The sequence below is a fragment of the Nuphar pumila genome, chromosome 2 (genome assembly GCF_984573655.1).
Source record: "Nuphar pumila chromosome 2, dmNupPumi1.hap1.1, whole genome shotgun sequence".
In the NCBI taxonomy this organism is placed as follows: Eukaryota; Viridiplantae; Streptophyta; class Magnoliopsida; order Nymphaeales; family Nymphaeaceae; genus Nuphar; species Nuphar pumila.
In genome coordinates this window covers 15,860,087-15,875,724 of record NC_143250.1, presented here as the reverse complement: position 1 = coordinate 15,875,724, position 15,638 = coordinate 15,860,087, and the positions used below count along the sequence as shown (strand labels likewise).

At 38.0% G+C, this 15,638-nt stretch overlaps 1 protein-coding gene across 1 annotated transcript; it reads right to left on the bottom strand.

The window, feature by feature from the left end:
- Positions 1–1,173: 1,173 nt before the first annotated feature.
- On the bottom strand, positions 1,174–15,638 carry LOC149844868 (protein PAT1 homolog). Its single transcript, XM_089997367.1, has 5 exons — positions 15,043–15,638; positions 11,656–11,807; positions 9,313–9,369; positions 7,200–7,269; positions 1,174–3,866 (listed from the first exon to the last, which is right to left on the bottom strand). The coding sequence occupies exons 1-5, from the start codon at positions 15,116–15,118 to the stop codon at positions 1,750–1,752; spliced, it is 2,472 nt and encodes an 823-aa protein (XP_089853493.1). The 5' UTR covers positions 15,119–15,638; the 3' UTR covers positions 1,174–1,749.

The following is a 15,638-nucleotide window of genomic DNA, read 5'->3' as shown; positions in this document are numbered from 1 at the left end:
TCTAAAACCCAAAAATCTCAAATCCACACTTTAGCAAGACGAGTCTACCATAAGACGAACTCCTAAAACCTCGCATTTCAAAGATTGCTCCAAAGACAGGAATGTGTTAGCACAAGTCAGACAGAGCATAGAAGAAATAAAAAAAAAAATCCAAAAGAGATTGGAGCTAGAGCAGGAACGAATCGACAAAAGGAATAGGAGAGCCCAAAAATCCTAATATGAGAGGGGCTACAGCTAATGAGGTGAGTCTCAAGGGTTTAACTGAGAGAAGAGAATCCACAAACCCAAGTTGGTTCACCCAGTCCAGACCACATCTTCAGTGTCGAACAAGAATATAGAATCTTTATAAGACATGGTTCAAAACCTAAATGCCAGAATGAAGTATATGAATCAAAAAAAGTACTTAAGAGGATTTCTTACCCAAGAGGTATGATGAAGATAATGATAAAACTCCAAATGGGAAGGAGTACTACTTCGTATCTATGGTTTTATATTAAGTAATGTAGATTTCACAAGAGGAAGGGGATGAACAGAACATTGTCAAATCCAATAGTTAATTTGTCTTAGCAAGAGCCTAATGTGCCCAACAATCCAAAAAAAGCAAGAGAAAAGCTCAAAACGAGCTTCATCTATTAGCATGTACCAGCCAAACATCAGATCCTGCAATAGAAGCAGACTAAAAAACAAAAATAACAAAACATCCAGCGAATAGCAAATTTAAATGCAAGAATCTGCTAAAATTCACTGTTTTCTCAGCATACCCAGCACATACAACCAGTAACTTTGGAATTCACCAACACTTTGGAAGCCATGCAGATGCACATCATGTTTGTGCATGAAGGAGGTATATATGGGGAGGGAAAAAAGGGGAAAAAACATGGAAAGCAGACACCACCAGATTCCAGCACATTAAAGTGGGCTGAATTTATCAACTCCAGCACGGGAGGAAAAAGAAAGTGGACAAAAATCTGGAAAGCCCAGCACATTAAATTGAGCTGTGTTTCTCAACTGATTCCATCAGAGGCACAATAATAAACATATATTGCAGACAATAATGGACAGACGATAAATTCTGGATAGTGGTTCTTAGTGCGATCAACGACACTGATCTTCACCTGATGGACACATGCATGATGCTGGGCTGTCTATTAGAAGTATCAGCAAAATGAGGAAGGAAAAGAAAATTTAACATTTCTAATGTCTAGTAGTACAGCATGTTCAAATGCAGCCGACTCCCTCCCACACAAATACAAGGTGGCCTGGTTCTGCTCCAATACGTGTCACCCTTTGAAAACCTAGAGATGATTTAAGAACTCAATCTATTTGTAAAACTTCTTTTCTCCCAAAGAAATGAAAAAGAAAAACATAGTAAAGGGCAATCAAATGGTCACCGCCCCTGAACCCCTGTACATCCTGCTGTTCGTATTTTCACCGTCTGAAGTTCCAAATTCAGACCACCAAAATACAGCTCTCAGAGAGAAGATTTTGCAAAGACAACCAGCCTCCTAGAAGTCCTTGTTCGCTCGTTGTAACAGGAAGATATTACAAATGTAGTACTATAAGTTCTAAATTAACTAAAAATAAGGCAAAGGAAACAAATCCCCGGGATAAGTTATACCTTCATTTCCTTGCTCCATGCATCAGGAGCAGCTGTCCATGCTGTTTAGATTTGACTACACATGGACAATTACGCTTATGGGATACAGGTAAAGTTGCATCCTGCAAAGTGATGTCCAAGCAAACAAGATCTCAGCCTGGTACAGATTCTGAGTTCATGTGCCCACCGCCACCACCACCACTCCCATGTGCATTGAAACCAGCAACTGGCATGGATCTCTGTGCAAAATCCAACAACAACTTGCGCTGATGGTCATTTGTGTGGGGAAGGCTGGCTCTCAGCAATTCAACTGGCATCTCCCTGCTTATTGCTCTTGCTGCTTCAGAGCCAATTATTGGTACACTGGCAGCCTGGATGATCAAAGAATGTATGATGCTGTCGTACTTGATCAGGCAGTACTTGGTGAGCAACTCAAAGAAAGCATTGAATGAGGCCTGCCAGAGTGCACGGTTGGACATGCTGTAAGTGGCAGCAACAAGAGGGTCTGTAAGGAGATCTGTTGCTCTCTCAAGAACAGATCTCAAGATCACCGTAGCACCGTCACCAGCAGAACTTCCTAGTGGTCGTAGGGGTGGTTGTTCTGAGGAACAGGCAACTGCAGCAAGGCAAGCACTCAATGCACTGAGATCCATGCTGCACACACATGTAGAAACAGTCCTAGCAAGTGCAATGGTGGTTTCTGCAGCACTCGGATCTGATGGCAGGCCACCAAACAGAAACCTCAAGTGACGGAATATAGCCATTGAGACAATCCGCATGAGCTCCCCACCAGGGATAAGAAGCTGGAGATACCTAGCAAGAAGCTTCCGGCCCTTTGGAAGAGAGACCAAGCGCAAGAACACTAGATCATCCTTTGGTGCCAAACCAACCGGATGGCTGCCTTTACCAGCACCAAGTGGGTCAACCAGCTGTAATGAGGCAGCAAACCACTCTAAGAGAACCTGCCGCCTCCGCCGAAGGTGGGTACCACCATCTTGTGGCTGACCGAGCTGTAGAAGCCGATCAATGTCATCAACATCAAACAGGAGACACAAGCCATCTTCAATCATGATCCTCGCTGCAAGCATAGGCTCTTGCTCAAGAGGTTTCTCTGTAGGCTTCTGATCAAAGGTGCCATCACTTGAAGATGAAGGTTGATCCACTTCAAGCAAAGGGTGGGGCCTACGTATAGAGGAAAATGGGACACGTCCAAGAGCATCAAGCTGAAGGTAGGCATGTGGTTCTGAAGCTGCACGAGCACGAGGCATATCCCTCAAATAGGAAGGGCAGAAATGGTGTTTGAGTCTTGGCCCAACAGATTTCTTAGCCAGGCATGCTTGATGGTAGTAATCATCGACATAAGGATCATTGCTGTGAGTAGCAGCATGCTGCATTTTGAGAATACTCTCAATCTCCTCAGCTGACATGTACTTTGAACGAAACTGTGGGCATCCACTTTCACTCCGTTGGCTGCTTGTATCAGAGCTTGGATGTGAATAGCGCAAACTGTTGGTTTGTTGTCGTCCTCGTTGCGATGGTTTATGCCTTTGTTCTCTCATATCTGACATCCCAAGCATAGCTTCATATTTACTCATTATATGTGGGGCAGGAGACAAATGTGCATTAAATAGTTGCTGCTGAAGTGCAGGATAATGTGTCATTGATTGTTGAATTGAGTGCATTATTTGCTGCTGCTGCAACAACTGCGGTGACATCAACCCATTAGGTGGCAGCTGCTGATGTGCCATGCCAGGCATAAGTGGTGTGTGATTTTCTGAGAAGATGCTACCCTGGTTCATCCAATGGTTTTGTTGAGTTCTATTATTGATTGGAAGACCAGGAGGCATAAATTGAGGTGTGCCATTGCCATAAGGCAATCCATGAGGAAGTCCCCCAGCCAAATGAAGAGGACCAGGGAAAGGCGAGAAATTTGGTCCTGAAAATGGACTGGGGGGGGGCAGAGAAAGAGATGCCATGTTAGAAAGCCGTGACTGATTAGGTGAAGCATGGACTCGAACTCCAGGTGGAGGGTATGAACTGAACGACGATTTGTGAACAAGGATGGGTTCTGAAAGAGGATGATGTTGTGCCTGTTCAGGGTAAGACGATGTTCTGTACAAATGTTTTTTGGATTCAGTAAGTTGAGAAGAGGATGGGTGGGGCTGGGACCACCATCGCTTCCCTGTATGTGTGCTATCAGCATCCAAAACATGATGATCTAACCAAGTTGAAATGTCTGGCTCCTGTGTCCAATCAGTTGCAGATGAACCTGAAAAAAGAACCATTCAGTATAAACAGAACAATAGGCATGAAAAGGGCAAGCACTGGAACTTGTTTATCTCAGTACATCAAGAGCCTTGAATGATGTGTCACTGATTCACAATGAGATGGGACTACCATGTTAACTATGCTTAAACAACTGCAAGCATCTTAGAATGTGCATTGATATGCTGCTTCTATCATGTAGGAATATAGATTCCCACAGCAAAAATGCATGTGTGATCTGACCCATGGCAGTAGCAATTTATTTCAAATCTGACTTCAGCTTTAGATTCAACAGTTCAACAATCAGATAACGAATCATTTCATGACTGGTAAGAAGCTTAGACCAGTCAGTCAGTTCAGACGCTCTAGAACAGGTGAGATCTTGCATAAAATTGAACATGTTAATCTAGTTTTATTACCAATCCTTCAACATGACAGCTCAAATAAAGCACCAAACAGTCATTAAACAACTGATGGAGCAAAAATGTAGGTTAAAAGATGATAATAAGATAACAAGGACGTCCACCAGCATTAGAGTTTCCAGAAAATGAAGCTATCAAACATGTCATTAGACAAGCAAAGCTCGAATATATTTCTCATAGAGAAGATGTAGAAGCTTGTGAACGACGAGCTTCTACATTGTCGCAAGGCTGCAAAAGAAGCATATTCATTCAAAGGAAAGAGCTCCTTAAAAGCTATGACAGGACAGATGGAGATTTGCAGCAAAGGATCCTGAATCACAACTAGGAGTTGATATACTCATTAGAAAAAGTTACGCAGTTTCGCAGTGTACCTACGTATCAGATTAATTAACATACAGCAACTATTGAAAAAATGAAGAATAATCTACAGGATTGTGCCTTTACTTCATTGGAAGTTGTCGTTGAGACAAATTAGAACTTTGAAATAGAGAAAGCACATTGCAACAAAGGAGGAAAAGGCATGAAATAAAACCCTAGCAACCAAGAATGGTTACAGGAAGCAAAAGATGCTATTGCACTTGATACTTAGATAAAAAGGAACAACAAATGCATATATAAATAAATATATATGTAGTCAAAAGCGCTAGGTGGTGCCTAGTTGGTGGACCCCTAAAAAGCCTAGTAAGAGACTAGGCGGGACTAGACAGATTAGTCGGTACCTTAATTAAGAAAATATAAAAATATAAAAAATCTGCAAATGAACTGCTAAAGTTAATAACATATATGCAACATAAAATCAATCAACAATAAGCAATAGACAAAAAAAAAACATGTAGAACACATTACAAAACCTGCCCAAATATTAAAAACAATTGAATAAGCAAAGCAAACAACTATCAACAAATGCCAAATCCAAATAATTTAAAAATAATCTAAATTCTTAAAATAAAGTGCTAAAACTAACAACAAACATGTATCCAACATAAAATTAATCAACAACAAATGCACGAAGCATAAGATATTGTTATCGTCAAGCATAGTAAACATGTTCTATCACAAAACCTGCCCAAATATTATTAAGACTAACAGCAAAGATGTATCCAACATAAAATTAATCAACAAATGCACAAAGTACAAAATACCACCATCGTGAAGCATAGCTGCATAGTAAACCTGTTATATTACAAAATCTGACCAAAAATTAAGACACAACTACATACATAACAATTCAATGTCACATCTACATAAACAAACACACTTAACAAATTAATTAAAAAAAATGCATATAACAAGTTTCAGGGTACTGATTTTCCCGCCTAGGCAAGGACCGACTAGGCGCCTAGGGAGGAAAATTGGTACCCCTGAATGGGGAAAACTAGGAATCCGGCCGATACCTAGCTTTTCCTTTGACTACCCCGACTAGGTGCCTAGTCGACGCCTTTGACTGCATAGATAAATAGAGAGTGGCCATTTATGAACATAGTAGAAAATGGTTTTGAAATAAGTATGTTCTCCATTAACGTAGAACCCTGGACATCTAGGTGAACTGACCACAACAAACACCACAAAACGATCAATGAGATCAATTAATAAATTGTATTTCCTTCAAGGGGAGGGAAAAGAGATTTGAATCATTTTTTCATGTCTGAAATCTTGATAATGATCATTAACCAAAAAAATGCATGAGATCAGCCAACAGGCCCAGTTTCCATGTGCTAGCAAGCCTTTAGACCAGCTAACCCATGCCACTTGCAAGCAGCTCGGCTCATTTGCAGCCCAAGGCCCATGATAAGCATGCATCTATGAAAATGGTGCTACCCCTTTTGGTTTTTTAATGTCATAAGCAGTACCGAGTACTACTGAAAGGATCCTCATACTCTCTTCAAATATCAACTATCAACCAAACCAGAAGCACAAAACTGTAGTTTATGCATAAGAAGAAAACCATAGCTCCACCTGGGACATAAGTTATCTTGAGTGAGCTGCCTTATTGTTCAGAAACTTGGTGGAAATAGATCGCAGATATGAAAATTATTGAAATAAAGAATTGAATTGAGCCAGACAAATGTCAGGCAACACCAGGCCCCAGGACAAATTACGATCCTCCACCTTCAACCAACCAATTAAATAAAAAACTGGCACTTCTGTATCAAGTTTGTACAAAATAGGCAAGAACTCATTTCAAGTACACGGTTGTCTAAGTTTAAAAGTGTGGAACACCTACATGACATATTGTTTAAAGTCCCCACATGGAGAACAAGCACCTTGGCGACAATAATCCAGAGCAGTGTTTCCATAAATAAACTTCATATAATCCAGATATTGTAATCAAACTAGCATTCTGAAAAAAAGAAAAGATGCACCCACAGTTTGTGAGTTCCTGGTATTTGTATGCATGATCAGACATGTTAAGCCACCAGATTAGTGTAATCCTTAAACCATCTAAAATGATGATCACCTATGTCACATGGGTGCGGGTGCGGGTGCGGGTGCGGGTGCGGGGCACTTTCAAAAAACCTGGGTGCGGGGGTGAGGGGGTGCGGCAAAAATATAAAATATAATATATATATATATATATATATATATATATAAAGTCCAAAAGTTGGACATAAATGATCCTGGGCGCGTTGACCGCACCCAGGGTCAGGTTGACTGCACTGGGTGCCGCACCCACGTCGCGTCGCGTCGGCGTGGGTGTGGCACCTAGTTGGCCTAGTCCCTGTGACATAGATGATCACCATGCTACTTGCTGATCCTAGGAAGAATGAAAGCAAAGGATTACTTAATTACCAGAAATCATTGTGTATCTCAAGAGAGAGAGAGAGAGGAGAGAGTTTGGATGTAATAAACACTTGGTGCAAACTTGACTTCACCCAAATCAGACAGCAGGGAAAAAAGGCAACACTATCACTCACTTTCTCTGGACAAAAATCCACGATCTCCAATGCCTTCTAAGCTCCTTTGCTGCCCATCACCTTTGTTTAGCTGTGAGGTGAATTTATCAGGTTAAGAAAAGAAGCAGGACATGTGACGAGTAAAATTTCAAAATACAAATACATTTTTACAGGAAAAAATAGAAAATAAAATTCAATTCCATCAAAGCATGAAAGCATATACAAGACGGGACCATGAGAAACTCTATAAGCCTAAAGTAATACTTGTTAATCAGTTACCTGAGTAAGATCATTGAGATTAATAGCACACATTCTGGCAATTCAGATCCACTTTCAAGAACAACTAGGGGCCAAAGAAACATCAATATATGCAATACATTCAACATATTTGGATTTGCATTCATGTCATGGACATTTCACTTACCATGTATAACTTGTGTCAACATGACACAGGAATGACACAGGACACACCATGAAACTTGATGGACACAGTCAAACATGGTCAACACCATGTCCTCACTTTATCTATTTCTTTTTATGATCTTGAATCTTATATTTACTTGTGTGCTTTTTCTTTTAAAACTTGTCATTGATTACAATATATTTCAATTTTTGACTTAGATTTATCCCTTAGTATTTTTTATCATAATGATTTATAAATTTTTTTCAAGAATTTGGACTTAAGATGATTATATATATATATATATATCATCTAAGCAATAAAGCACTCATGTCTCTGTTTCCTAGTTCTACAGAACTCATGTTGTACCAAGTGTGACCATGCCCCGTCCCATACCCATGTCCATGTGACATAGCACCAAGTTCATGAATGTATTTTCTTAATTAGCATCTTGATAAGTACCTCTCCATGCTTACAATTAGACATCAAGTTAAAATACTAGTTAAATAACTAGCTGACCAGTGATCATCCCAACAATGTGAATGGAAGGATGTTTGGTACAAGTGATCTATGATAATTGTATCCTACAGGTATGAATTGCTTCCTAGTGGTAGAGTTGGTTGTTCTTGTCATAGCTTACCAAATATTTCAATAGGGATGCATTACACAAATTTCTGGGCCATGAGTATTGCAGATAACCATATGTGGAGAATTATGCACTGCGACCATGATATAGGGCAATAAAACAGAAGCCGATCCTTGAAATGCTATTCCACTGTATGGTGACAAATAAAGATGCTGGACTCTAAGATCAGCTGGCACAGATACTAGCCATTACAAACTAACTAATTACATATTCAATAAGAGGCACAACGTACTAATGATTTTAGTTGGTTAGAATACCAGCAGTTTGGGATCACATAGAATCTCTTGTAATTTGGTGTTACTGTAATGAATCAAGGGTGCAAGAATACAATGCCAACAAAGGGCTACACAAGGGAACAACAATACCGTGGTCTCTAATGGACCGATCACAATCTTATAAAAGAGATAGAAAATATGAACTTCACAATAACACAAAGGCACAAAGCCTATAAGAAAAAAGAGGATTTTATAAACTCACACAAATGCTTTTTAAAAGCATGCTTTACAAGAGTAGAGTGAGGCTCTATTTATAGAGCCTCACTTGCAGTGAGGGGAGGCAGTCCAACAGTCACTGACTGACCATTGGGGGTAGTCCTCCCAACAGTCATATTTACACTTTTACATAAAAAATAAAAATAAAATGAAACACGAAAATACATTTCAGTCCCTAATGGACTGTACTAAATACATTTTATAAAATGACCAAAATACCCCTGACTGATATTCGTATATCAGTCAGGTATATGTACAGTATTTTAACAGTTACTAACTATATTTTCATATCATGGTAACTTCTCATTACTCACATTTCATTTCTCGAAGCTTTTTTTTTAATACCACATTTAATTTGTTGTAAAAAAAAACCAATGAGTTTTAAAATAGGGTTTAGACAGACATAAACACAAGTTAATCTACAATAAAGGTCTTGAAATAACCACTACAAAATGATGAGGCCACTTCAAATAATAATTTTATGTAAGGAAAGTGTGACAAATCACAAATAACATCATGCAAATATCAAATTCTAGATACATATGAATTTCAAGTTCACAGCTTCTCAATAATTGACTGCTGAATTAGAATACAAACCTTCATAAAGGTAGTAGTAAGATCATCAATCTCATAGAAAGCTTCCAAACCTTCAATCTGTGAATACAACACTGGAATCAACTCAAGAGAAAATAAAACCAGAACCAGAATGTGACTTTCAGAATAGCTAAGGTAGAAAATACAAAATATAACATAAATTCAGAAGCATACTGTGAGATTATATTCAAGAGGCATTTGTAGAAACAACACTTGTACCAGCTTTCCATGTAACAGAATGAATTCACACATAACTAAATGGCTATGTAGTACCACTTGTAACTGAATCTTATAAAAAATGCATCTACTGTTAGTGCATAAATACATATGCCTCTCTGTGTGTGAGAGAGACTGAGAGAGCCTGTGCGTGTGTGTGTTTGAGTGTGTGTGTGCATGTACGTGTAAGCATGCCTTCATGTACAGAGAGCAATGTCATCACATCATGGTAAAATCAAATATCTAGTAGAATCACAAATTTCATTACTTCATTAGCAATTAAATCCTATGTTATGAATATAATATACCCAACAAGATATTCTAAAAAGCTTTTTTATATCAAAATGCCTCCAATGTTTCCTGTAATTCTATTTCTTTATTTTTCTGTAAATTTCATTTCAAAAGAAAAAGATTGGAGGATTCTTGCCAAGAAATTCCCAAGAACCAAATTTTCTCACATAAAAAACTCAGTGGGTGACTGGATGCTACAACAGTTTTTGCTCACCTGTTTTATGTGAGTGATCTGGACAGAATTTTAGAGGATGACATGATTAAGTCACTTAAACTTGCACCCGCATATTCCTCGTAAGATAAATTTCAACATCTAAACAGCTTGGTCAAAAGCATGCCATGCTCCAATATTCCATCAAAGCCACATCCCAATCATATCATGGGCTTTTTGCCACAGTATACCAAACACTTTGACACATTTATGTCAAAGCAAGAGAGAGAGAGAGCATTTGAGGGAATATTTATACATCTGTCAAATGCTTCCAATGTTTCTTGAAATTTGATTTCTTGGTTTTTCTGTAAATTTCAATTCAAAAGAAAAAGATTGGAGGATCCTTGCCAAGAAATCCCCAAGAACGAAATTTTCGCACATAAGAAACTCAGTGGATGACTCAGATTCTACTACAGTTTGTGCTCACCTGCTTTATGTGAGCGATCTGGACAGAATTTTAGAGGATGACATGATTAAGTCGCTTAAACTGCACGCACATATTCCTCCTAAGATAAATTTCAACATTTAAACAATTTGGTCCATAGCATGCAATGTTCCAATATCCCATCCAACCCGCACCCCAAGAATTTATGTAACGTTCTAATAATTATGTCATGGAATTTTTGCCACAGTATACCAAACACTGACACATTTGGCAAAGCAAGAGAGAGAGCATTTGAGTGCATAATTTATGCATGTGTGTACGTTATATGCATGCCCACATACATCCGCCCACAACTGACGGGTAAAGAGAGAAACTAAAGTAGAAAAGGAAAATGATTCTCTATGCTGCAAGCAGATAAGAGCATGCCTCAATGGTAGGGATTTAGGTGTATGATTGATTAAATGAATGCTGATTGAATATTTCATTTGAATCAACAATAATCTATTTCTAAAGGTGTACCAAATTAGAGTACCAAGAATATTCATGATTCTAGAATTCAAAAACATTTTGACAAGCTTTGCTTATGCTCATTTCATCTCTTAATTTTGTCCCCATTCTACCTACTCTATATCAATGTCCTTTGTCCATTGCTCCTTTTCTGGATTATCACTTTCTTATCCTAATCATCCATCTATCCATGAAACAATCGCAAGTATCAAGTAAAACCCCAAGCAACAGCAGCAAGGGGAGTATCTCCCCCACAAAAGTACAACATACATGGCTTCTAACTTTTAAGTTCACAATGTCATGTTAAATAGGCACTATCAAGACACACGAGGTCTGTTTTGGGCTCTAACTCTGACTTGGGCCAAAGGATTTTGTGAAAGAACCATGCCGGAACATTAGTTTCAGGCAGAAGCCCATAGCATGCAGTTAAGACTCAGGAACATCATAGCCAGGCACCAACCTATTATATTTACACCGCTATTTAGGGATGTAACAACATGATTACCTTCAATCTATCATAAATATGATAGCCAATATGAAGGCTGCAGATAACAATGAAAATTATTATAATAACCGTAAAAAAAGCAACATAACAACTCAAAACAAAACTTTACCATTAAAAAAAGAAAATGCCTACACTAAGAATATGCTAAACAACTATTTACAGCATATCACCAGAAATTTAGCAACCTAAAAAAATGTACATTTACTTTCAACATCAAATACAAAATCCCACCTCTTCTCTCTCTCCAATTGAAGAAAACCTATACTCATCATCAAACCCAAGAAATGGCATATCATCACCCTCATCTAGTCCACCCAGTTCAACTTCCCCCTTCAAATCTTTACCAAAAAATGCATACTGGGAGGCATCAAATTGTGCATGTTCTGCAAGATTGTGGGAAAAAAAAGATGTTAGAGAGTGGGGAAAAAACTTCTTTTGCTTCACTCTTATTGTACATGGCTTCACATATACTAATTCTTCTGTTGCAGAGACGGACAAAATAGGTTGACACAAAAAATTACATAGAACAAATGTTAACCTTACAGATTAGTTTATCTTTAAGAAAGAAAAAAACCAATTCAAAATACTGAACATAATGACAACAGATATCCATCAAGAAAACACCCAAGATTCCGTCAAATGTTGTGAAAATTATATACACATATTACTCCAATGGATAACAGCCCCAAGGCCAATCATTCAGCTATTGATATAGCAGCATATAGGAGATCAAAATTTTCATGTAAGAAATAGGAAGAATCAACGCAAGTTGTTTCCTTTGATCCTAAAATACTTTCGGAGATCTGCCTGTCATTTGAGATCCTGGTCTAGGCAGTATGAGCGTGGATCCATAATACCAGTGGCATTCTCACCACCACCTTTCAGGCCTCTCCGTTAGATTTTACCACATTGCAAAGGAAAATTTCTGTATGTGAATTCCCTATTGCAACACAGATCTTTGTACATGTTTCATGAAAAAGTTTAATAATGCTAAGAACTGAATCAAGAGAACACAAAAGTGATGATCAATTACTATATAACAATATGTATTGAATATATGATAATGTGTGAATCTACTGAAACCCGAACACATGATTTGAATATAAAGTTTAATTTGAGAATTAGGTAGATAGCCAATTAGTCTAAAATATGTCTTTTTGTATAATTGCATAACCAATTACTGCAAAACAAAAAGGTCCTACTAAAAGCAAACCCACCATTTATTAATGACTGGATTCCTATGTTATCCTCTACAAACAACAGTTTATTTTTTCAAAAACATGGGTTTATCCTTCAAAATACAAAATTGATGTGGATTGTACTTTACACAAGCTCTCACTTGGTGCCAACCTCCATTTCTTGCATGCAATTTCTCCCCATATTATCTTCTCAATCATTTCCCCAAGAAAGTATGGGAAACATTAGGTTCTCCCCCCTTTCCAAATTTGTACACCATCAACCACCTAGTAAACCTACTATCAACAATGGCTGCCCTCGTCTTAACCAACCCAACACCATCCTCTTCAACAACTTCCCAAAGACAACCATTATAGCTAACCAACATGCAAGTCTACCATCAGCAGTTTCATTTGTAGGCTTTTGTCAAGTTGTGTTTTTAATTTCTCTTAGCTTTAACTGAGGTAAGAAAGGAAGGCAATTTAACAATGTTAAAGCTTGAACTTGTATTTGAAATATGCAAAAACCTGAGTGTGCAATCAAATTATTAATGAAAGAAGGATGTTATGTTACTGCACAAAATTATCTTCCACCACCACTGGTCAAATTTTTTTGCCTCCCTAGGGGAGGCAAGAACTTTTCTCGATGCCCTACCCCAACACATGCACCTCAATGCTTGAGGCAGATACCATTTTCCCTGCTGATTATAATAAACCAGATCTCACTCTACCTTTTATATTTTTATGTGTTTCCTCTCACGCTTCTCACTCACTTCCATGTGCTTTCTTTAAATTGACAATCATCATTTTTAGATTTTGTTAAAAATTTAATTCTTACACTAAAAAATTAAGAATAATCATTTTTATTTGTGTTCCATTTTGATTCCCATTCAATTCTTATATTGTTTTTTTTTATTCCGTGCTTTCCGCTTCCTATAAATTTTAAAATGTATCGCTTCTCGCTTCCGCTTCCCGTATCGTTTCCCACTTCCACTTCCACTTCCTAGTCTGGCAACCTTGTGATAAACAAAATTTTAAAGGAACTTAGTAAAAATGCATATTCTTGTTCAAAAAATTAAGATGACTCTAATTTATCAAAATGTGCTCTGTATGGAATCTTCCTAGAACATCCTAAACAGTTCATCAGAATAGCACATTTTAACATACCAATATAAATAAGAACAAGACAATAAGAAAACAGATAGAGGTCAATGGCTCTCCTCTTTACAAAGCCTCTTAGTGTTCAAAAAAATAACAAGAGGATCAGCAAAGGAAGCATGTGAGCAAAGAGACACAATTGTGGACTTATAAATTAGTAAAATTTCTGCAGTAAAACAGAAATTAGGAAAATAATGCACAATAATTTATATGCATCAAATACACCATAAGCTTCTTCAAGAAAATGGCATGTTCACTAGTGGCACTCTTAAGCAGATGAAACAGTACACTACAGCAATACAATAATATAAAAAGAAACAACATACGACTGCCCCTTCCTATTGCCAGAAATTTCTATTTGCAGTAAGAAGACTCAAGGCATATGCAAGTGCAACTCTTCATAATGTGAAACACATACTCAACAAATATAATTCAGCATATATCCCATCCTCTATGTGTCAGCCACCTCAATTGCATTTTCATTACAAATTTTCTTGCATGAAAAAATGAAAGAAACACAAAAAGACAAAGAAAAGGATATCGTTTTATGTTGCACCTTAACAATTACTATATCTAAAACTATAAATATGAATATATATCATGCTGATACCTGCAAGAAAATACATAAAAAGGCTTACAATGGTCACAACAATCAGCAAGTTGGCAGATCCAAGAGTGAATCAACTGCTCTATGCAACAGTTTTGCAGTAAAGCAGAGAAGCTACTTTATCAAGGAGCCTACTGCATTGTACAAGATATATCACTTGCAGATTTTTCTGAGTGGCCAAAATATGCCCAAGCAATGGCCTACACAGAACTTTCTCATAGATGCCGATGATAAGAGCGCAATTACACAGCTTCTACGATACATACAGCTAAATTTGAAGACAACACTAGCACTATCACCCCAAGCTGGTGATAGTAAGCATTCTTGTCATCCGAAAAGACAGTATCAATTCTTATGTAATAACCATGGAATGCAGCAATATAAAATTAATTATCTAACTCACGACAGGAACAGCAATATAATGTGCATAAAAAGATTAAACTGGATTAATATGAAAACCGTCACCAAACACAGAATCGAAAACGAAAGTGAAGAAATTAATAAATATCATGTTCTACATGGCACGGTACCTCATGGAGGTAAGATGAAGGAACAAAGAACACTGATCACTTAAAACCCAGATAGAGCTATGGAAAAGCACGACATCAAAGACTAAAAAGATAAATCCAAAGTATTATATACAGATAGATAGGGTACGGTCAGAGTCAGAGAACCGACCTGAGGACTCCCCATGGAATTCCTTGAAATCTTTTGGGGTTTTTTCAGATAGACCATCACCGTTGAATCCCTCCATAGCTACAACGAAAAAGACCTAAAGCCAGAATCATGAGACGAAGAACCCTACTTTTACCATTAGGGTTTTTCTCCTAAACTGAGTTCCGGCGGCAACCCAGTCAAGAGATCGAAAATGGGGAAAAGAAAAAATGGGTTTCCTTCATCATGAGATCGAAAACACGAAGGGAGAAACTAGAATGAAGTTGATAGGGAAGAGATTCTCGAGATAGGACGAAAAAACCCAATCTAGAGAGAGAAAACAAAGGAAGGGATTGCAGATAGAGAAAGGGGCGAAAGAAGAGAAGGGAGTGAAGAAGTGGAGTAATGAATGGAACTTCCGAATTGGGGTTTTCTTAGAATCTGGAGATCTCGAGAAGGGAGGAAGACATGGGAGGAGAGAGAAAGCGAGGAATTGTGGGGAGGGGTTGGGCAAGTGAGGCCTTTTATTTTGTTTTCGTGTTTTTGCTGCCCAAGAAAACCCTTTGTGACAATCTCACCCATCTGCTACCAATGAAGACATCGACGTCATCGGAGTGCAG

Bases quoted from the DNA above. Each gene is read 5' to 3' on its own strand.
- LOC149844868 (XM_089997367.1), bottom strand. From the start codon at position 15,118: ATGGAGGGATTCAACGGTGATGGTCTATCTGAAAAAACCCCAAAAGAT. The intron at 9,370-11,655 runs GTGGGATTTTGT...TTGTATTCACAG, and splicing joins CAATTGGAGAGAGAGAAGAG to ATTGAAGGTTTGGAAGCTTT. The intron at 3,867-7,199 runs GTGAGTGATAGT...TTCTTTTTTCAG, and splicing joins TGGATTTTTGTCCAGAGAAA to GTTCATCTGCAACTGATTGG.